The sequence below is a fragment of the Trichechus manatus genome, unplaced genomic scaffold, assembly GCF_000243295.1.
Source record: "Trichechus manatus latirostris isolate Lorelei unplaced genomic scaffold, TriManLat1.0 scaffold00064, whole genome shotgun sequence".
In the NCBI taxonomy this organism is placed as follows: domain Eukaryota; kingdom Metazoa; phylum Chordata; class Mammalia; order Sirenia; family Trichechidae; genus Trichechus; species Trichechus manatus.
The window spans coordinates 7,188,737-7,212,814 of NW_004444000.1; the positions used below are offsets into that span (position 1 = coordinate 7,188,737).

The 24,078-nt window shown below is 43.6% G+C and overlaps 1 protein-coding gene across 6 annotated transcripts in view; it reads right to left on the minus strand.

Moving 5' to 3' along the window:
• APLP2 (amyloid beta precursor like protein 2) overlaps positions 1-24,078 on the minus strand; it is an 83,138-nt gene that overhangs the window by 9,412 nt on the left and 49,648 nt on the right. For 2 of the 6 annotated variants that reach the window (XM_004379322.3, XM_004379321.3), the window contains exons 4-12: positions 13,951-14,063; positions 13,002-13,186; positions 12,403-12,611; positions 11,104-11,271; positions 7,986-8,116; positions 6,855-6,929; positions 5,526-5,684; positions 4,598-4,726; positions 1,126-1,225 (exon numbers count right to left, since the gene is read on the minus strand). In XM_004379322.3, coding sequence (XP_004379379.1) covers positions 1,126-1,225; positions 4,598-4,726; positions 5,526-5,684; positions 6,855-6,929; positions 7,986-8,116; positions 11,104-11,271; positions 12,403-12,611; positions 13,002-13,186; positions 13,951-14,063 — 1,269 coding nt within the window. The remainder of the gene's footprint in view (positions 1-1,125; positions 1,226-4,597; positions 4,727-5,525; positions 5,685-6,854; positions 6,930-7,985; positions 8,117-11,103; positions 11,272-12,402; positions 12,612-13,001; positions 13,187-13,950; positions 14,064-24,078) is intronic. The other 4 variants (XM_004379323.3, XM_023734063.1, XM_023734061.1 and 1 more) reach the window with 3 other exon arrangements.

Below are 24,078 nucleotides of genomic sequence, written 5' to 3' on the forward strand. Positions count from 1 at the left end.
CACCCACCGGCTCAAGATGGAAACCTGAACACTATCCTTGACGCTTTCCCTTCCCATCCCCTCCGCATCCAGGCCATCGGCACATGAAGCTCCCCTTGCTCTGAAACGCATCCCAGAGACCGCCCACATCTCTGCATCTCCTCCACCACACGACCATCATCTCTTCTGGATTTTTAAAACTCCCTCTGGCTGGTGGCCAATTTTAGTCAACTCCACACAGCAGCCAAGTGATTCTCTTTTTAAAATTCACGTCTTTTTAAACTCTGTCACTCCCCAGCTTAAAACCCTCTAATGGCTTCCCGTTACCTGGGAATAAAGTCGACACCCCTTGATTCTGCTCCAGTCTCTACCTGATTTGGCCCCTGCCCATTTCTTCGGCCCTGTTTCCCCGTGGCTACGCTCTAGCCACACTGAGCTACTCCAATGTGGCAGCGTGACTTAACCGTCAGGCCTCTGTGGTGGCTGCTGCTTCTGCTGACAGTGCTGGTCCCTTCGTGACCTCTGCAGGGACAGCCCGTGCCCACCACTCAGCTCTCGCACTATCCCTCCCCAAAGGCAGCTTCCCTGACCGCCAGCTGCTCCCCATCACCCCACCCTATTTTTAATTCTCTGCATGGCACTTGTCACATCTGATACCTGCTTCCTGTCTTACTATCTGTCCCCTCCTACTAGGATGTGAGCCCCACATCATGTGAGAAACTGCCCTCTTGTTCATTTTACTCTGTGATGCACAGCAGACACAATCAATATTTGATGCGCAAATGGAGATAAAGACCAAAAGAGGGAGAAGAGATGGGAGTGAATGTCAACTACAGTGCTCTGAAATACACCAGCAAGGAAGGGGAAAACACAGCACAGAACGGCCGCAGGCTCTCGTCACCTCACACGGTAAGACTGAAGGTCAAGGCTGCACGGCTCACCCAGTACTTCTGCTCTAGGCTACTTCCTTGGCCTGGCCGTGCATGCGCCCGGGGAATTCCAGCCTCTGAACCAGTGGTCGTGAGGGCCCGACCTTACCCGCCCCACTCGTTCCCATTTCCTCTAACCTTGCCCTACCGTCACCACTGCGCCCGAGTGGGAAGCCCTGCCTGACCTTGACACAGACACAACGGTCAGGGCACCCACCAATTTCCTCTTGGATCTCTTGGGCTACGTAAGGAACTTTGTAGAGCAGGGAGAGGCTCTGGTTCCGTCTTTCCTCAATCACATGGAGATGCGTCATCACCTGGAAGCAGAGTCAGGAGAGGCCTCGTCACTAAAAACAACCAGGCTGGGAAGGAGGGACAACCCCATACACTTCCAGACCAGCTGAAGATGCACGCTCCACACAGTCCAGCAGAGCAGCTGGCCAGATAAAATGTGCTGTATTTACTGACCACTGAAGTGTAAGAACACCTTCCGACTACGTATTATACCCTCGGTGACCTGACAATTTGTCCAGAGTGCTCCAAGCTAAAAGAAAATTTAAGAAAACATTTTCACTAGCAAGTTTTCGATCTACTTTTCACGAGGCACTTACTAACTGTAGGGTTCTTTCTAAGAACCCTAATTGTACAATGCCAGACACTCAAGGAAGTTTTGCTAAAGGGGGCGGGGGGTGTCAGTCAATTTTTACCATTTATCAGATTAAATGGGTAAAAGAGTCTGAAATCACTGGCTAAAAAGTAGATTGGGGGATGGGATCATTCATGGATTTTACTTAATGAAGCAACACTAAAAAATGGTTGTGGTGAATAGCAGAGCTGTTTTACTTACATTTAACTAAATCACATGGTTCTTTCAAAATTTCATCCTCAGGCAAAAATTATAAACCTGATTTTAAGGAGGTGATAAAGGAAAGACTCATTTACCATCTGTCTTCCACAGCTCAAAAGCTGTTCATCTTAAAAAAAAAAAAAAGCATGACTGGTCACTTGAGGAGCCCTGGTGGAGCAATGGTTAAAGCGCTCATCTGTTAACACAAAGGGCGGCAGTTTGAACCCACCAGTGGCTCCGCAAAAGAAAAGAGCTGGCGATCTGCTCCTGTAAAGATCACAGCCTAGGAAACCCTATGGGGCAGTTCTACTCTGTCCTATGGGGTTCGCTATGAGTAGGGGTTGACAGCACCCAGGAACAACAACTGATCACTTACTTTTAGAGCTCTTTAAGGTGACACCAGATGGTTTCTTGGACAGACATCTACCCCAACTGAGGCATGTTGCTGCAGCTTGTACAGGCAATTCAGAAACTATGCTGGTCCTGCCTGGCTAGACTTACAGCTACCCAGCTCTTCCTAAAGGGGGAGCTCTAAGCCAATGGATTTCATTATGTGGCCTTGAAGCCATTATGTGAAGCGTCAAAATGGAAACCCTTAAATGGAAAGATGCTTTTGTTGTAGACTGATGCCTCTCTGACCTTTAAAAGCAAGGATGAAAGCAATTTAATCTTCTATTTGCCATTCTGTCAATCTAGTAAATTGATTGGAAAGCACAAGAGTGAGTGGCTGGGAGAAAAATGCAGATGCAAACCAAATGCAGCACCGAAGTTTAGCACATGTTGACACTGTTGTGTTTCCTCAATGAATTAAGGAGCCATTTGAGAGGGGATCGTTCACACACCCACAGGAAGCCAAGAACCACGGGCTAGAATACTGAAATTAGTGTCTTCCTAGTGATCCCATGAGCTACGGTGATAAGGAGGTGAAAAGCCCCATGTCACTCACATCTAGGCAACCAAATATGGCTCCTGTTCTAACAGGCTGAATATTTTGAGGTTTTTCTAGAGTTCAGGTAACAGAAGAGAGAACAGGCAAAAGGTTAATGTAATTCAGCAGCCAAGCTTCACCAGAAGACAGTAAACATCACACAGCAGAGCTGCATTATCCCTGGGGATTTTCTCAGGTGGAGAGCTGTGCTTCCCATGTCCCTTGGTATGGCACTTTGATCTTGCTTCCACGTAACTGTTCTCTAGTTATGAGTTAAATATACTGATCAAAGTCTCTCCCCTTCCCTTCTCTCTCACCACACAAAACAGGCCAATTTTCTTTAAAATACAATACAGTAGTCTCGTTTTTCAACCCAAAGCGTTGTTTAAAAAAAAAAAAATCAAGTAGAACTGAAAATTCTAATTCCTGCAAAGATGCATGCACTTCTCCACTCAAGCTTCCTGGATGTTTAAAGACAACTATTCGTCATCTGAAGCCTTGGTGGCGCAGTGGTTAAGAGCTCAGCTGCTAACCAAAAGGCCAGCAGTTTGAGTTCACCAGCTGCTCCTTGGAAACCCTATGGGGCAGCAGTTCTACTCTGTCCTACAGGGTCGCTATGAGTTGGAATCAACTCGACCGCAATGGGTTTGGTTGTTTTTTTTTTTTTTAAATTGGTCATCTTTATAGTCAATAAACTTAATTCTATGCTGGACTGCTGAAGGGCATAAGCGATTCAGCTTTGTATCATCAGATGCTAGTACAGAGTTTGGCATATAGATAGTTGGCACAGAAACTTTTGCTCAACAAATGGAGCAATAAATTCAACTCCAATATTCCTAAGACATTTGGGGAGATTACCTTACAAACACAACACATACACAACAAGAAGCTGGGAAAGGGGGAGTTTCTGGGATGATGGGCAAGTGTCCATGCTTCTAAGTGCATTCCACGTGTGCTGGGTTCCACCGTCAACCCAGCATTACATTTAAAATATGAGAGGAAGTAAAGTAAGATCAGTCATGCTATTATAAGGTCCTCTGAGAAAACTACTTAGTAGGCTGAACTACTAGACTTTCTGGTTTAGAAGCAATCTAGCAGTCTTGTAGACAAGTTAATTTTCTATGAATATGAGGCAGTAAAATTCAAGTGAATATATGGACAATACAAATGAGAAACAGGGGCCAGAAACAGATCTCTACAGATTTGTTACAAATTTCTGTAAAATAAAGCTGGACTCAGCACAGGGCGAAATCCAGGGATGTAAAAGCATCTTAACAAAAACTGTAATGCACAAAAGAAGAAGTGTGACCAATTTTAAACATCTGCTTAATATACTTGCCTAGACAAGGATTTTAAATATCAATTCTGGTGGTACCCGAAATCAGAACTGCCATAAAAATAGATCTGGAAACTGACTTATCACTTCAATTTACTAATGCATTCTCAAACTTTCAGAAACTGTTTAAATACAAAGTTGGTGTTAGCTGCCATCGAGTCAATTTTAACTCACGGCGACCCCGTGCCCGTCAGAGTAGAACTGTGCTCCACGGGGCTTTCAAGGCCGTGACCTTGCGGAAGCCGATGGCCAGGCCTGTCTTCTGCGGCATCTCTGGATGGGTTTGAACCGCCAGCCTTTTGGCTAGTAGTTGAGCACTTAACTGTTTACACCACCTAAGGATTCCTCAGTAGAAAGTACTTGATATTAAAAAAAAAGTATGGAAACAATATTTTAATAGTAGTACATAGGACCCTTGCAAAAACCAACGATTGCGCCAAATGTCTCTGGAAATCAGACATGACTTTCTGAGGACTAACAACAATAAGACAACTATCAGCACCCCCAACCGTTCGTCAAAGCGACCTCTCTCCACTAGGAACACTTTCAGGGAGCCATTTCTATGACGTCTACTATACCTGGGATTTCATCTGGGCTGCCTTTTCTGGGTCAACAGCCAACACATGCTGGTAATGACGGACAGTATGCAGGCGGTCTTTGTTCTCAGCACGGACATAACGCCGCAAGGCCTGGAGGATGCGGTGAGGCTGCAGGAGAAAGGTCAGCTATTTTAACATCCAGACTAGAGTCAAAAAGAGGCAGGAAAACAAAGTTTACAAACTCACTAGAGAGTGTAAAGCTCACTTAGGCACAAGAATGAAAGCTGTCCTTTCAAGAGCTCTTAGTTTACTAAGGAACAAGAAGCTATCTTTCTAGGCAAAATACCAAAAACCAAGTGGCAAAGTTGCACTGGCTCCTTAACAGTCTTTTCAGAATGTCTAGTCCATTGTCCTCTTCTCCTAGCTCAGCCTCTGACAAAGTTAGGGAGTCTCTTCTCACCCAGAAAAGATCTTACTAGCTGACTTCAGAAGGCCTTTTCCAATACTCTCTCATCTCCCAAAGCAAGGCAGGTTAAAGTTACGTGATAAAAAAGTGTGTGACTACTAGCACAAAAAAAAAGTTTCAACATGAAATATGTTCATCTTTTCTTCATAATCTTATTTAGAATGGAACTGGTTCAAAAGCCTTTATCCATGGAAGAAAGTGTCCTTTTATTCTTTGAAAGTGAGGCTAGCAGAGAAAATTGGATAATTATCCAGCAATATCTCGAGGTTAAGATACTTTCATACGACAGGTGGTATATTCAGGCATAAAGGGGTGTAATGCTAAACTTATATAATAAATAAATTCTAGAACAACATAATACCTCTCTCTCCATAATCTTCTTTACCTCAAGTATTGCCAGAACCTGTCATGAAAACGCAGTTTTCACAGACCTGTATGTCACACACTGCTTCCATAAATGCACACTTCGGGCAGGCAGGCAGTACTGAGAACCCAACTCACCCGCGGTGGGTCCGACTGCAGGGCGGCCAGGTAATTCTCCAGAGCCACTCGCCGCCGGTCGTTCAGCGTGGCTTCCACTCGAGCCAGGTGCGTTTCCACCAGCTGCTGCTTCTCACTAGCGGCTTCCTTCTCTAAAGCTTTAACCATAGCCTGGAAGTGCTAGACCGGGGAAGGGGGGACATCATGTAACTCGTGGCACCTGCAAGACATCTACGCAAGCGACTTTCAGGCCTGGGTGCTTGCCCAGTGCCTGCGCAAGAAGGCGACAGGTTCAGAGAGGGGGCACGAGGGTGAGACCAAAGGATATTTTATCTGACTTCTGTCAGGATAACTACTTTCTCATCTAAAGAGAGCAAGTGAGCGCTGAGTTTTAGAAGCCCCTTGGCATTTCCGTAACTGAAATTACTAGTGCTGCCACCCAGTGCCTGACTGCTCTGTGCACAGTCCGCCAACAGCAATACTGTCCTTTCACATCGGAGCACGGCACTGACTGCCAGATCGTGAAGCCACAAACCAACAGGACATCTATTCTGAAACCTCTTCCAGTAAGGTGCTAGGTTATACAGAAACCTTCACCCTCCTGTCACAAAGAGCAAGTTATCTGTGACCTACCTGGCCGACGTCAGTAGGAGTTAAACGCTGCTGAACTAAATTTCCCTGCATAAGGTGCACCGGCTTACAGAGAAATTACAACTCTGGAACATACTTTCTAAGTGAATGACGAAACACAAAGGTCTTCCCATGGAGTCGTAACATCACGAGAGACAGGTTTTAGCTAACATGAACAAGCTGGTTTAAAATGTAATCAGTTCTATGAGACCCAAACCAGTAGTGTAAGTTGCTATCCTTACTCTATCAACACTCTCCCCTAGACAAGGAGAATGCAATTTGCTGCTATGATTTTAAGGTGACACTCTTACAAAGTTAGATATGAACGTCTATCAGAGACCTTTATTTTCTCCCTCTTTTCAGTTAAGTCTGTAAAAAGAAAAAAAAACCCAAAATTCTGTCCTGCTGAAAAACAAAATGAAGATGACAGAGGACAGAGGACTTCTGCCAGGAGAGTGGAATTAACAAACGCAGCCAAGCTAAGATTACTTCCTGGCAAGAAGTAGCAGCGCTTTAGTGGGGTTGGTTTCTTCTATTACCGATGAGCAATGCTGGAGAACGTCAGTAGGGAAGTGAGAAGAAAAAGCAGGCCAGTTACTTCCTTGTAACACAGTCCTCAGCTAAAAGGAGGTGTCAAATTCTAATTTCCTGTGAGTTTGGCTCTGACCATATTTTCAAAGGACCAAGCTGGCAGCTGTGTCCCTGGGGAATGTGTCACACCTGAATGAGCGTCTGTCTCTCTGCTTTGGGGAGGTTCTTAGCTTGAAGCTCTGCCTCTTCCCATTCCTTCTTTACCTAGAACGAAGGTCAGAAACACTACTATCAGGTTCTCAACAACAAGAATAAAATAAACTATACTTTAAAAAAAACCACAAAAACCCACTATAGTCAGAGAACAACCCCCTAAAACAATGCCTCAATTTTCTAAAAATATTGCCAGGCAGTGGATCTAACGCAGGAAATTCCGCAAAAGGGAACTGCATCATATGATCCTTAGGAGCTCAGGGCTGTTTCAGCTCGTTCGCAGAGCTCTTGCCTCATAAGGCCTCAGGTCTCAATGAGGACTCACAAGGAACCTCAAGCCCATTACCTCCTATTTATTTAACCTTGAGTTATTTAAAAGTCTCTGTTCCTCACCAAAGTAATGGGATTAATGCTTACTTCTCAGAATTGGTGCGGATGAAACAAGAGCATTTCCCAAAGTACTGGCATAGCAGCGAAGATGTGTGGGATTTTAGGGGGTACTCAGACCGAGCATGAAGTAACACTGCAAGGTATTCCCCTTTCCAATTTTCGCTCAGTCGTTCTGAGTAAGTCAAGGAGAAGCTCCCATTACCAGCACCTCTCTACCACTTACGAACCCTTTTCAGGGAAGAGAAAACGTCCCCGTGGTGCAAAGCCTCACCAGGCAACAGCATCTAGCTAGAATTGATGAATACGTTTGCTTTCCACCTAATATATTTTTACAACTACCTTCTTCTTATGACAAATGGTGTTAACTTCCTATTTACAACCGAAACGCATTTTTTAAAAGGTGAGTACGGAGCACAGTCCTCCTCTGACACATATGGGGTTGCCATGAGTCAGAACTGACTTGTTGACAGCACCTAGTTTTAATGGCAAAGAAAATAAGTACCTAATAGTTACAGGAAGTGCTAAGCAGAATGGTTGGAAGGTGATAAGCACTTAAGGTTAATTACACCATCATGGAGGCAGGACCAGCAGGTAGCTCTACCTATGCTCTGACCTCTCACCTTTCCCAGCACAGCCACCATGACATTCCGCTCTTCTGCAGTTGTGAAAACCATGTTACCCAATGCCAAATACCATATGGAGAAATGTCAGGATTACCCTGTCCATTCGGTTGCGGTGCCGAATTTCCAGCTGCTCCTTGGCCTTCTGGAAGCGGGCATGCTCATTGTCATCGGCAGAGGTCTCGAAATACACATCGACATCGTTGGTTGGCAGAGGAGTTGGGGGAACTGAAATAAAATTACAGAGAAAGTTCTCTTTTTTGAGGGCCAGGCATCTGTGCTCTGGGAAGAAAACCGAGCTCAGGACCTGCAAAATGGACTACATTTATCTTGTATCGTGCTAAAAATACAGGGCCCTGCTGTCTGCCAAGACTCTACTCTGTGAGATCACAGTGGGCAATATTCCTTCCATAAAACTCATCAACCACGTCAGTCCATACTAATACAGCAATTTACTGGTAGGTCAACCACCTGGTATCTTCAGCACCAGGGAGACATCTACTTAAAACTTCAGGGTGGAAAAGGAAATTGCTTCTTCTCTCCCTTCCCTTCAGTTCTTGAAACCGTAAAAGTCTGAAAAAATAGCTACCTTACCACTTGTCACTGAAGCGCCTGAACAGAGACGAGGCCTGCAGACAGACCCGGCAAAGGTACTTCCACAAACTCTCCATTCTCAGGAGCACCTTCTCCTGGCTATTTTTAGGTCACAACTTAACTTTGGGAAACGGGTTCCACTGAATGTTCTCTGCTTACAGGCTGGGTGTGGAGAAAGGCTAAACCACTCTAGCCATAATTTTTAGTTTTCAGTATCATTGAGGGACTCTTGGCCCCATCTCCAATAAAAATGATCAAACTAAGGTGCTGTATTTTCCAAGGACAACTTAACACTGTGTGAAGATGCTTTGTGCTTTTCAATCCATTACACTGATTGGCCTTCTCAGGCCATTAACAGAGAACAAAATCCAGGAAAATAAACACTCCCCACTGCTGCTCACACAGAAACTACTTCTGGCCCCAGGCAAATGAGTATCTGTACAGTGGAGCTTACCATCCTAAAGGAAAGCACTGAGATGATGGATTGACTTAGTCAACCTCACAAGAAATACCCATGGAAACTCTTATTAGCCCAACTCATTCACCATTTCCCAAGATTAATTACTACATCTTCACGGAATTTCAGAGCTAAGTGGAGAACTAATGCCAAAATTCAGGTCATTTTCATTCAGAAACAAGTTCACCTAATTTCCAGAATTGCATAATTTGAATACAACATTAAAACCACTGTACAACTAACCAATACTGCTGTAAATTAAGTAAGCTACTCCAAAGTTTTTATCAGAAACTTTTTTTATTTATCCCCCTTTTATTATATAAACCTCAAAGGTACAACTATAATTTTGTGAGGACTATTCGACTCCTACGTACATTTAAATAGGACTTCAATATCCAACTTTCAGATGAACTACATTAGAGCATACTTGCTTAGCAAAACAAATTCCCAGGACACGCAGAAGCTAAGGGAAGTAAATTTCAAAGCACTACCTCCCACGAGTGTCCACCCTCCTGTCGCCATCACAGGAGGCCTGTGTACTGGGGGTGGAGCCTTTGACTGACAGCTCTAGGCTGGATAAAGCATCACACAAAACACAAGCTGCCACCACCTTCCCTAGCAGAAAGAGAAGAGGGGCAGCATGCCTAGAGGTTTGGTTCTGCAGGCACGGTGGGGCTCAGACCTAGGGACATCCCTCTGTCCCTATGAAAAGTGACTGCTCACAAAGTCAGCACGCCTTCCCTGCCCTCCTCACGGAGGACACAAACTTTACCCCTGACAGCGGCGATGCTTCCACGCCTTCAAAGCACTCTAGCTGGGGCTCCCACAAGGACGTGAACACACTGATTCTCTCTGGCAGATCTCCCTCAACCCTCAGTCCACGCTAATACGGCAATTTACCGGAAACAACAACTCTGCAGACTTCAAAACTGACGATGCCTGTCCCGTTCCATCCTGTCTTACATCACTACCTATCTGCCCCTCTGCGTGAAGAAGGTCACCGGTGAGATTCTTCAAGATTCCTGATTCCTCAGGGTTCAGCCTAAAACAGTGTTTTGTTGACTCTCAGTTTGCGTAGTTTTACAAAGTAGTAAACGTCATCAACGTAAGCGTTCCTAGCTCTAAATCCTTCCAGAATAGACGGAGTTTCTGCCACCAAAGCTCCCTAAAGTCTCACATTTTATTTCAACTTTTCAGCCAAATAAAAATAGCTTTCCACAGAGCAGTAGCTAAAAGTGCTGGAAGTACACCATCTTAAGATGTAAAATATCTTTTGGCAGGGTGAGGAAAAAGGAAACACACAGGTATTTGAATCAAAAGCCATGAGAAGCTACAGCCAAAACAGTTGGAGCCAATACCAGCAATTCGGATGAAATTCCAGAGGAGGAGCCAAGAAAAGCCTGCCCGCCCTGAGGATTTACAAACACATGGGCTAGTATGCAAGGTCAGACAACGAGAAAAAGGAAAAGAGGTAACTAAGGAGAAAGGAAAACCGTCTTCCTCCCTGTGTCTGACGTGAACCCAACTCAGCTGAGCCACTGAATTTCCTCTGTGACCAAAGGACGCCCAAACGAAACCTCGCCCACTCCCCAGAGGGCAGCAGGACCTAGTGCTGCCAAAACATCAAGAAAAACAAGCCGATACCACTTGGCTGCACAGCCATCTCCCAAAATTAGCCCTGTTGTCACTTTAGAGAACAGGAAGTCCTGTTAGCCAGCGTGCAGCACTGGGGGTCAGTGGCAGTGGTAGTTCAAAGACAAGAAGGTGCAGCAAAGCCCAGAACACAAGCATGTGCACAACTCACAGCTCATCTGCTTACCCGTTTGTGCCTTTCCACTAGAGACAGCCAAGAGCACCCAACCAACACTAAAGGCTCAGGGGCCTGCGGACCACAAACCAGACCACAAAGTAGCTCCCAGGGCACCAAGGAGGGACCACCACCAGCAGCCAGACACACAGTGAGAATGGGCACATGGAACCTGACCGCACATCCACCGAAGGGGGCCAAGCCCAGCTCTAGGAAGCACAAAGGTGAGGGGAACGACTGACAGCAACCCAAGTCAGCAGGGACACTACAGAGATGCGGTCACGAGGACGGCCGGAGAGACAGAACGCTGGACAGGACAGTGGCTCCTGCACAGAGCCAGCGTGAGGCGGGACTTACTCATCGTTTTACACACAGCCATACAATAATCCTCAGACTCAAAATTGTTCCTGTTGCCTCCGCAGCCGCCATATATAAAGCGCACGCACTTTCCCTTGGAGAGGTCGAAGTACCAACGAGGCATCACGGCCCGGCAGGGCCCGGTCATCGCCTCCTGGGAGCAGACAGCTGTGTGAAAATGGTCAGAATATTCATCAGCAGTGGCTTCAAATGCTTCAAAATGCTACAGACCAGCAAGGGGCAGACGGGAGGGACGGGGCGAGGGGGAAATGCCAGGGGAGAGACTTAACGCCAGAAGCCAACGCACTGGCTAACTCACTCACCAACTTGGCCAGCCACTCCCCACTCGGATGTGCAAAAGGACATTTTGCAGCAGAAAACACGTATTTTTTTTTACACTGTCCCGAGTCTGGCCTAGTATATGTGCTCTCTGAGCCTCCCGTTCCTGATCTGTACATGGCGGTATTTGCCTGATTTGTCCAACTTGTGGTTCCCCAGTATAAAGGGGCCAGTGCAGCTGGAACTGCTGTTTTAAGCTGTGACAACTACTTAATGCTTAAGGAGCCAGAAAGGATGAGGGCTCCCAGTTTTTATCTTCTCCAAGGTGAATGGCAAACTTCTAGACTCACTAAGGAATTTTCCCCAAGATGGGTTCTAAATAATTCTTCAAATCTTAACCGTCCTCAAACATACAATCAGCAGGAGACTCTGTAAGTGGTACTGGAACTATGCAATCTTCTTTTTTTTTTTCAAATTGACAAGATGAAAAACACTGCTGACCCTACTCCCTTACTAGAAGATCATAAAATTTCATCTTCCCACCTACAAACACCTTTCTAATGGACAAATAGGGCAGCCTACAGATTGGAACACATTCAGGAAAGAAAATAGCAAGGAAGGCATTTTCCTTCTACAAAGCCGACACTTTAGCAGTACTAAACAGGGGCAGCTCCCTTCGGGAAGAGAAGATACCAGGCTGATGGGGAAGAAGCATGCCGAAAGGTGGATTATGGTATCTCTTATTCTCTAGTCTCTGTTCTCTGACTAAATCTTTACATGGCAAACGATACTCTGATTCAGTTCTGTCCCTCTCCCTGGGTGTGTTAACTGCCACACGCCCTGCAGAGGGCCTGCCCGCCAATGCTAAGAAGGTATGCCCATGCACTGGAGAGCTGAATCACCTCCAATGCGTGGCAACACCACCTTTCCTTCTGTGACTTACCTGTAAAAACACAGCACCAAGCTCTAAGTAAGTAGCTACCACATGGATTTTAAGGCCACGGCTCTACGTCGGGTTACCTTTAACATCTTGGGTAATTTCCTTCTCGGAAATAATCCCATCACTGCTGGGCTCAGTGGGGCTCTCCTCGTTGTAGTCATCCTCTTTAAAGGTGTCATAGTAGTAGTCACGGTCTTCCACCACTTCCTCCCCTTCTTCCTCATCCTCGTCATCCTCATCAACAGCTGCTTCTGTGAAGTCTTCCAAATCTGCTTCAGTCGGAAATTCACTACAGACCACAATAAAAAGGGAAGGCTGATGCCAATTCCTATGACAATGCACAACAATGATTCCCTTGCCTATTTTGAAACACAAAAACAGAGACAGGAAACAAGCTCAACTCACATTTAACTGCCACTAAAGCCCTCAGCTCAGCTACATCAGCAAAAGAGAAGAGCGAGCGGCCAGAGACTGCACAACCTGCAGAAAATACCGTGGCCCAGGGCAATGTCAAGCTGACAGCCATGTACTTCTGCCATCAGCTGTGGCTGAGAGAACTGCAAGCTGGCTTGCCTCAACTGCCAGCAGGAACAGGGAACACCCACATCCCCTCCAGAGTGAGGGACGAGCAGCAGGAGCCACTGAGGTGAGATGATTACATGGGCTGGAGACAGTTTACCTTTTGTAAATATCATAGTCATCGTCTCCATCATCCTCCTCTTCCTCCTCCTCTTCTTTCGACACAGTGGAGTCAGTGATCTTTGTCTGGGGGCAGCACACATATTCAGTGCCATGGAACCGGTCTACCCCACAGGGCAGCAGCATGCCGTAACTGTGTAAGGTCATTCCCTGGGTCAGACAGGCCTAAAAGATATCCAGAGACCAAGGTGAGAACATACGCCACAGAAAACAGGGTCAAATGCTCCCTGACCCCTAGCTTTACCCCAAAGAAACTGTTATCAAATCATTATGTAAGGCTTTCTCTTATGGACATAACAAATTTTCTGCCAAAAAGTTGTGGCGCTATTATTTTTAGAAGATTTATAAATTTTTTCATTTACAATAGAGAAACACCATCTGGGGGACAAATACACTGAAGGCCCGAAGTTGGAGAAAACTAAGGAGTTTCTTCTAGTAATGATCAACACCAGTTAAAGATGGCTGGCAATAATTCACATTCATCACAGGAGCAGACACTGCTTCAGAATTTGGCCAGAGACAGAGTACTGACTTAACCACACAAGACAAGAGTTAAGAAAGAGAAGTTATCCCAGAAAGAAACGACAGCCTATCCTGTCTATGTGTCCAGGAACATTAGTCCTTAAGTGGCTACCTCCACACAGCTCTAGGGATTCGGGTGGCTTCCTTGGGACCCTGATGACAGCACGCAGCATCCTTGCTAAACAATCTGCTTTACGAGCTGGACTGTCCACCCTGGACTTCCTGTAAGAATATCTATTCCTCCCTTGAATGTTTATAATCCAGAAGATACAAGCAAATGCCAACCCTGAAGAAATGGCGGGGGGGGCGGGGGTAATTTAAAGGCGTGGTGAGACTTGGAGGAAAACACTACTTTCTTCCCTAGCGGATCCAGCAACGCTTGACGTTTTCCCCAGCCATTCACTTACCTCCCTGACGACAGTGTGCCAGTGCTGGTGGTTCTCACACACCTCCATCCGCTCCTTGTGGAAAAACTGGCACTTTTCTGGAACTAGCAGAACATCGCTTACAAATTCACCCACTGGAAAATAGAAGCTCTGTCAGAAGCAAATCTGATGACAGACTTGAGCTGACGTGACCCTCTCTGCAGATTCCCGTGGAAGTTACACAGTCAGGTGGACCCAGGAGCAGTCTCCAGTCTACACCAGCTGATGTAGGTCTCTCACACGCAAAGGCCAAGCGGGTGGTACGGCCCCAGGCAAGCAGCCACAAGAGCTCCACATTCCCTTAGAGCCACGATGCTGGGATTTCCCTAGCTCCTATTCCCTGGCTCCAGTCCTTTACAACCCCATTGCAGGGCTGTAATGATGGTGGAAGCTGACAGGAGTCTTGTAATGCTGCCACTCTAAACACGCAGCTACGCCCCACAGCCTCTGATACCACACAAATAATATTCCTAGCCTTGTACCTCCCTAGTTCTACCCACATACCTATTCTAATAACACAATGCCCAAGAAACTAAGACTAGGTGTTCTAGTCAAGGGCAGGTGACCCTTACTTTAGCCCTCTGTGGACCTAACGACACCTAGCTCTAAGACAAGCCACACTGTAATAACTGATTCAGGCAAGAATCGCCAGTGGGTGATTACCTGCACAGGGACAAGGTACTCCTTTACAATGAGAAGCTCTGGCAGATGTTACCTTAACCAGGTGATCAACTATATAAAGATCACCAATAATGGACAAACTGACATACGCCATATCCTAAGAACAACTTATCACCCACAGATTATTTCTGCCAAAAATGTGTAAACTGTATCTAGTCATGATAAAACAAAACAAATCTAAATTCAGGGATAATCTGCCAAACAAAGGAAATGGCCTGTATTCTTAAAAAAATCATTGTCATAAAAGATTAAAAAAATAAAAAATAAAAACAGACCGGGAACTGCTCCAGATTAAATGTAATGTATCATCTTTGTGTGGATCCTGGATTTTTAAAAGGAAGCTAGAAAGCACAGTATTTTGTATTGTCACTATGGAGGAGAATGTCACTGCCCTTAGGAGAAATAAGCAGAAGTATTTAGAAGTGAATTGTCATGTCTCAACTTACTTTCAATGACTTCACAAAAAAAGTTTATAAAACATACAGAGACAGTGAGATAAAGTAAATCAGGCGAAGTGGGAGACCTAGGTAAAGCATACAGAGGTATTTACTATCACAATTTTTCTGAAAATTTTCAAAATCAACTGAGGAAACACACACTGCTGTTAAAAAACAATGGAATCCTTTTAGAAATACATGATGAAGTTATCTACAGAAAAAAAGCTATCTGTGCTTTGTTTTCAAGTAACTGGGGGTGGGGGTAGGACGCAAGATGAAACAGAAGTGGTCAGGAATCGATGGTTGTTATCGCTGGCGATAGGCACAAGGGGTGAACCGCATTATTCTCACCACACCTGCGTATGTTTGTAATTTTCCATAATAAAAAGTTACAAACATACACATCACTGGACTGACTGTCACCCAGAGATTCTCATTCAGTAGGTCTAGGTTAGCAGCCCAGCTCTCAAGCACTGTGCCACCAGGGCTCCAGGTCTAGGGTGGGACTCAGTAATTTGCATTTAACAAGCACCCCAGGTGACTGTGCTGCAGGAGATGGAGTTACCACCAGTCATACCTTCCATACAGGGTCTACGTGGAAGAAAACAAAGAGGGGGAGAGGTAAGTACCAAGCTCAGGGGGAGGTGGAGTAAGTAGGGCAGGAGAAAAGGACGCAGGCAGGCTCACTTCTGAGTCAAAAAAAAGGAGAAAGTATGATAAGAAACTAATCTAGCTTAAAAAGTCTTAGGGTGTTCATCTAGTAGAACGTCTGTGCAGACCCACCCATGGAACAGTCCTCTTAGACCCTCTGCCTCAGGCCCTTGGTCTCCGGGCACTAGAGAGGTCAGCACCCAAGGAGTAAGAGAGGGGGATCCCTACCTACCGTGAGGCACGCTCCTGACATTACAGCTGGAACTGTAAACACCATGCTCACACCTAAACTGTTACACATGGTGGTTAGGCTTCACACGGCTACTAGAACAGGGGCATTCTGAGTTCAGAACACCGAGCTTAGCACCATCTCTGTGGAGGCACTAAAGCAGGAATACGAAGATAACTCAGACACAGAACTCTGCTTGAGGACCCTAAAGGCTCTAGGGGGAGGTGGTATGTATGTACACAAGCTTTACAACTGACCAGATTAACAATCAAAGTTTAAAACAAAACAAGATGGTAAACTAGGATCTGCGTTCTATTAGGAAAGGCAACCAAAGAGTGTATTTCAGAGGCAGTGTACACAATAGCCCTGGTGGTGCAGTGGTTGAGTTCAGCTGCCAACCAAAAGGTCGGCAGCTGGAATCCACCAGCCATGCCTTGGAAACCCCAGGGGGCAGTTGTACACTGTCCTGCGGGGTCACTATGAGTCGGAACTGACTCGACAGCAACAGGTTTTTTGGTGTTTTACATTGTCTTAGATAAATACCAAAATGATGTAAAAAAAAGCTGTAAAACGTCAGGTATAGTATAACAGCATTAATGTAAGTTTTAAAACACAAAAACAAATTGTTTATAGATATACATATGCAGCAAAAGTATAAAAACATACATGAGAATGATACATGGTAACACTGGGGTTGTGGTTACCTCTAGGCAAGGGGGGAAGAAGGACAGGACTGGCTATATCTAGAACATTTTATCCCACACTTAAAAAAGAAGTAAAGATGAAACAAACATGGCAAAATGTTGAAGAACTTAAACCAGGTTGATGAGTCCATGGATGACCATGATACTATATTTTATCTTTTCAGTATGCTTGAAATATTACAGAATTTAAAATAAAAATATTTAAAAACAAAAAGGCAAGAACTCCAATAAAATAATCCTTAACTCTATGCTAAACTGTAAAATTAAATGCCAACCCATCTTTATGTATTCAGTGATTGAAGAAACCTGACTTTTAAAATCCAAAAAAGGAATGAACACTACTGAAATGGGAAATAAACTAAAACAATTAAAAAACAAAAGAGCACTCTTTGATTCAACAATTCTAATTTTATACATATATCCTAAAGAAATAAGCAAGTGAACAATCAAAGATATTCATTACAATGTTATTTATATAAAAAAATAGGAACCACTCTAAATATCTATCAATAGGGAATTAAGTTTATTGATAGTACGTGTATACAATGGAATACCGTGGGGTCATAATTATGTCTGTATTAAACATGTAAAAATTTCCATGATGGTTTGGTAATTTTAAAATCAACAAACCAACCCACCTCTCCTTTAGCGTGGTGAACTCTTTAAGGCCAAATCTGTCCTTTAAGAATAGTACATAATAATCAAAACCAAACCCATTGCCTTCAAGTTGATTCTGACTTATAACAACCGTAGAGGGCAGAGTAGAACTGCCCCATAGGGTTTCTAAAGCTGTAATTTTCACAGAAGCAGATTACTACATCTTCCTCATGCAAGGTGGTTGATGGGTTCAAACTGCTGACCTTTCAGTTATCTGCCGAGCACTTAACCACAGATGCTCAATAAGTTCCCCCTCATGCGCAGGGAACACGTTCCAAGACCCCCAGCGGATGCCTGAAACTGCAAACAGTACTGAATTTTATACTATGTTTTTTCCTATACATAGAAATCTATGATAAAGTTTAATATACAAATTAGGCACAGTAAGAGATTAACAACTGTCAGCATCGACACTCTTGTGTCTGGGGGCCATTACTGAGTCAAACAGTGGTTACTTGAACAGACACACTGCAATACCGCGGAAGCCAATCTGGTAACTGAGGAGGCTGCTAAGTGACCAAAGGGCAGGCAGCCTGTACAGCGCGGATATGCTCGACAAAGGTGTGATTCGTGTCCTGGGCGGGTGGCGTGAGATTTCAAATCACGCTACTTAGAATGGTGCACAATTTAGAAGTTAGGAATTATCTCTGGAATTTTCCATTTACTATTTTCAGACTGTGGTTGACCACAGGTAACTGAAACCACAGAAAGCGAAACCGTGGATAAGGGGGGACTACTGTAAATTATCTTTTAAAAAAAGGGGTGGCATATGTAATATGATCCCATTTAGGGTGGAAAAAAATTAAAACCACCCACATTTTCATTTGTTTACAGAAAAAAAAAACCCCACAAATATTTAGTCTGTGCATTAAAATGTTAATAATGGTTAACTGCACAAACTGGAAATGATTTTGTTTTGCTTTTTCCCCCAAAATTTTTTTATTAAAACAAATTTTTTAAAAAAGGTAAACTAAAAGAAGAATACATTTCAATCCCAGCATTAGTTCTATTAACTCACTGTTACTTTTTTATTAACTCACTGTTACTTTTTGCCTTTGCTACAATTATTTATCAGAAGCTCCTAGAGAAAAAAACTCACCCAGGCAGATCAATATCACTTTGTTTTACAGAAGAATATTGAAAGTGGTTTGGTCTCACTTTACAAGTTCATATCCAAGTTTGTAACAATTCTCAATTTAATCCAGTCGAAGTACAACAGATGATAGCCACAATTTCCCAAATCACTGGACAAACATAAAGCTGTATGTTTTTGCTACTCAATTTAACAAGCTGATCAATGAATACGGCAGTTAGCAAATCCTAACCTATAGGATTTCATTTTAGCTGCATTTATGATTTATCTCCAACCTGCCCCCATTCCCTGTGGTTCTTGTTTTCTTTCATATCACCTCCGCCCAGGAGTGCCATGGCAGGCATCCAGTCTTAAGAGTTTTTGCAGGGTTGCTGGAATTCCACTTGCATAAATAAACGTACCGCAAAAGCACTCTCCAGCTGCAAACAGGAAAATCACGTAGTTTATGGGGCTCCCTGGAAGCTGTAACCGGTGAAGAAAAAAGCCTATGGAGTAAGAGTAAGCCAAGAGAACCAACCTGCCCACCAAACGCAAGCAGCCTTGGTCAAACGGTGGTCATCCCTAGTGGATGGCTCTGAGAATAATCAAAGACACAGAATAAGTCTCATCAGTGTAAACATTTACCTTGCACAAAGCTCCACAATGGGAACCAGGTGATTATGTACTAGAGTGAATTCTGTACATAAATCAAGAGGCAGTTGTCCGGATAGAACAAGGGGATAACGGCACGGTTTAAAGTCAGGAAAACTGTGAGTAAGGGTTGTATTCTTTCATCTTACCTGTTCAATCTGTATGCTGAGCAAATAATTTAAGAAGCTGGACTATATGAAGAAGAACGCGGCATCAGGATTGGAGGAAGACAACCTGAGTTATGCAGATGACACAACCTTGCCTACTGAAGTGAAGAGGACTTGAAGCACCTACTGATGAAGATCAAAGACTACGGCCTTCAGTACGGATTACACCTCAACATAAAGAAAGCAAAAATCTTCACAACTGGACCAATAAGCAACATCATCATAAACAGAGAAAAGACTGAAGTTGTCAAGGATTCCATTTTACTTGGATCCACAATCAACACCCATGGAAACAGCAGTCAAGAAATCCAAAGACACATTGCACTGGGCAAATATGCTGCAAAAGACCTCTGTGAAGTGTTGAAAAGCAAAGATATCACCTTGAAGACTAAGGTGCGCATGACGCAAGCCATGGTATCTTCAATCGCCTCATATGCACACAAAAGCTGGATAATGAATAAGGAAGACCGAAGAAGAACTGATGCCTTTGAACTGTGGTGCTGGCAAAGAATACTGAATATACCATGGAATGACAAAAGGACGAACAAATCTGTCTTGGAAGAAGTACAACCAGAATGCTCCTTAGAAGCAAGGATGGCGAGACTACATCTTACAGACTTTGGACAAGGTGTCAGGAGGCATCAGTCCCTGGAGAAGGACATCATGCTTGGTAAAGTACAGGGTCAGCAAAAAATAGGAAGACCCTCAACGAAATGGACTAACACACTGGCTGCAACAATGGGTTCAAGCATAACAACGATTCTAAGCACGGTGCAGGACCGGGCAATGTTTCGTTCCGTGGTACACAGGGTCACTATGAGTCAGAACCAACTCAACGGCACCTAACAACAACAGAGTGAATTCAAAAGCTAACACACCCTCTCCTCACTCCTCACTTACTAACAGGCTCCAAAGACCAGGTTATTATACGAAATCGGTGTTATGTGAAAATGGAGGATGACCGTACCAGATCACAAAATGGAAGATGACCACACATCACTACACAACTGCCAAGTTACATCGTTACGTAACTGCCAAACCACGGAGAATCACGGCCCAGGCAAGCTGACTCATAACCTTACCCATTAAAGCCAGTGTTACTCTCGCCTTGCATCTTGGCATTCGGTACTGCTAGATGTGCGCTATTAATGTGCAAAACAGTCAGTCGATTTTTACTATTGTCCTAAATGTGAAATGTCAGATAATGAGAGTCGATAAGTGAGAAAGTATACTTGCAAGTGGACACCTGCAATGACCAGTGAGCTGTGAGACGCCAGCATGCAGCTGCTGAAGACTGCGCCTCAAAGCTGCTGAGGCTAGTTCCGATTTTAAAGTAGACAGTAAATTAGAACATCTTTTTGGTAGTCTCTAAATCACAGTAACACTCTCTGTCCAAATCCCCATCCAAAAAAACCAAACAGTCACAGGCTTACAAAACATTCCTCTTAGTACAGGAGCCAGCCTACAAACATTGGGCATGAGTAACTCCTGTCCCCAAAATACTAGCAGTTTTGCTTCTTCACACCACACCAACTCTGTTCTACACTGATCATCATATTTATTCACTTCTTTCTTTATAGATTAACAGGAGACAATCACTATAAGATACAAAGTTTATTTTGAGGGGATTTACAAAACATCAGTTTAAAAGAGAGTCACAGTGATACTAATACATACGTATCCTGTTTCTCCCCAGCTCCTCAACCCGTCGCCCTTCTTCCAGCTGCCTATGCTTTGAGTAGGGTAGACATCATAAAGGGCTTCAGAGCTGAAGCCAACCGTATACTAACATCTCTTTACTCCAAAGTTGGTATTCATCTTCATATGTATGAAAGCTTATCATGGTTACCTCTGGTAAATAAAATGTACAAGATTCTCACTTTTTACTGTATCAATTTTTAGTATATATGTTAAAAGAATTATGTACCGTTGCATAATTCTGTGAATATACTAAAAGCTACTGAATTGTAGTCTTTAAATGAATAAACTGTATGGTACATGAATTATATCTTATAAAGCTACTTTCAGGAAGTGCATGCAATTCTATTGAGAAAATAAGTAAATATACTGAGGATAATGGGACTTGGGTTTCTCACTGCCAGAGAAAGAAGTTATCAATATAGAAAGGGAAAAGACTAGAATAACCTTTGGTGCTGGGACTAGAACTGGAGGTATACAAACATACACAGATATAGAAATAGATACAGATGTATACATGTGTATATGCATACTCTTAGCTTGTCTGCTGATTGGTCCTAGAAGCAATTACATCCTAGTAGCATTAAGCACACCAAATGCCAGATCTTAGTTTCTAAATACCATTCTCCACTAAAACCTGGACTTCCTGGAGAAATGGCGTAGGGTAGGAAAAATACAGGATGAGCCTACAGCATCTTTTTGTATCAGAAAGTAAGGAAGTTCTCATGACAAGAACATGTCAAAAGGACATGAAGCATAAAGGGGCTCCCACTGGCCACAACTGGACAATGAGTCCATATGATATAAATAAATGAATGCAGATACCATCTCAGCCAGGTCATGAAACTTATCACCAGTAATGAAAAAAATGACATCACACAACTCCTAATACGATGTAACGAGGACACAGAATACTCCCCTCAAAAATGTATAATCACAAGATCACAAGAAATCTAAATTGATCATGAAAGACAATTAAAGACTGAAGAGATAATTAAATGCAGTATGTGATCCTGACGGGATTCTGGCCATTGCTGGAATAACAGGCAAAAGCAGAATCAGAGTCTGTAGCTCAGATGTCCCATCAGTGCTGTTTTCCTGATTTTGATGGCCGTGCTACAGTCACTGTCATGGACTGAATTATGTCCCCCCAGAAATGTGGGCATCAATTTGGCTAGGCTATGATTCTCAGTATTATGTGGTTGTCCTCCATTTTATGATTGTGATTTTATGTTAAATAGGATTAGGGTGGGATTGCAACACCCTTACAAATGTCACATCCCTGATCCAAAGTAAAGGCAGTTTCCCTGAGGTGTGGCCTGCACCGCCTCTTATCTTACAAGAGATAAAAGGAAAGGGAAGGAAGCAGAGAATTGGGGACCTCACACCACCAAGAAAGCAGTGCCGGGAGCACACCGTGTTCTTTGGACCCAGGGTCCCTGTGCAGAGAAACTCCTAGTCCAGCGGAGGATTGATGAGAAAGCCAACAGAGACAGAAAGCCCTCCCCTGGAGCTGGCGCTCTGAATTTGGACTTTAAGCCTACTTTACTGTGAGGAAATAAACTTCTCTTTGTTCAAGTCATCCACTTGTGGTGTTTCTGTTAGAGCAGCACTAGATGACTGAGACAGTCACATATGAAAATGTCCTTATTTTTAGAAAATATATACTGAAATATTAAGAGATAAAGGTAATATATCTGCAAAGTACTATTAAATGATTCAGGAAAAAACTCAGTAGAGAGACACAGACAGACAGCCAGAGAACAGATAGACACAGAGAGAAACAGTGAGTGTGTGTGCGGGGGGGGCGATAAGGGAGGGAGAATGGTCTAAGGTTAATTGTTGGAGAATCTGAAATCTGAGTAAAGGATATACAGGAGCTTTCTGTACTATTTTTGTAACCCCATTTTGTGAATTTGAAATTATTTTTAAGTTACTGGTTTTTAATTCCATGTCAGTTCCACCTGCGTGGTGTACATGTAGGAGAGGCAAAGGAGATAACTGACATTAAAAGCTGCTGCTTCTTAAATGATGACGAGGAAGACCTGGCAATATTTCATTCCAACTAAGGCGCAGTGGTTAAGGGTTTGGTTGCTAACCAAAAGGTCAGTGGTTCGAACCTACCAGCTGCTCCATGGGAGAAAGATGTGGCGGTCTGCTTCCATAAAGATTTACAGCCTTGGAAACCCTTTGGGGCAGCTCTACTCTGTCCTATAGGTCACTAAGAGTTGGAATCCATTCGGCAGCAATGGGAATGGGTTGCCTCCCTTAAACTCCAGTCACCTGGTCCCTTAGGCTTAGACAAGTGTACCTATTTAAAAACACTCGTGGAAAGCTCTACGGACTGGTTAAGAAATTGTCCAAATGGATGCTGGGTAAACACGAATAACTGTCTGAATTAAATCACATGAAGACTGTATAATGCTTTTAGTGACCACAAAGCAAAGAAGATGTGGAATAGCTTATGGTCAATTTGTCTTTTAGGCATTTAGTTAATGACAGTTAATCATTTCATGTTTGATTCTATAACACACTGAAAAATCTAAACTATAACTTTTGGAAAATAAAGCAGTAAAATAAAATTTTTGTTGTGTACCAACTATAGTAGGGTTCTTGTAATTATTAACATAATATATTCTATGTTTCAAACACTGCCATGGTGCTAGAGCACAAAGAAGACTAAAACAGGGCTCCTGATTTTACGGTGTTTACAATCTAGCTGGAGAAAGATATATGAATCGGTAAGTATTATACAGTGTGACAGGTGCAATGATAGAAGCAAGGAATACTTAAGAAATCTGGGTGTCGGGATAGAAAACAAGACTAGAAGGAGAAGATGCCTTTAAACGAGGCATCCTCTGAGATACGTCTTAGAGGAAGAACAACCCAAACAAAGAAGAAATCCATTCCAACAAGAACTGGACAGTATGACGCGGCCAGGAACCACAAGGCGTTCAATGATGATGACGTATGAAGTGCGAAGTAGAGAGCGGAAGAGAAGAGCACAGAGTTAAACAAGGGCAGATTATGGAGCGTTTTTAAGCCATGGTAAGGAGCTTAAACATTATTTTTTAGGCAAAGAACTCCTACAGGAATACGCAGAGGAGAGACATAATTAGGTCTTCATTTTAGATCACCCAGGCAGCACCATGGATGACAGAAC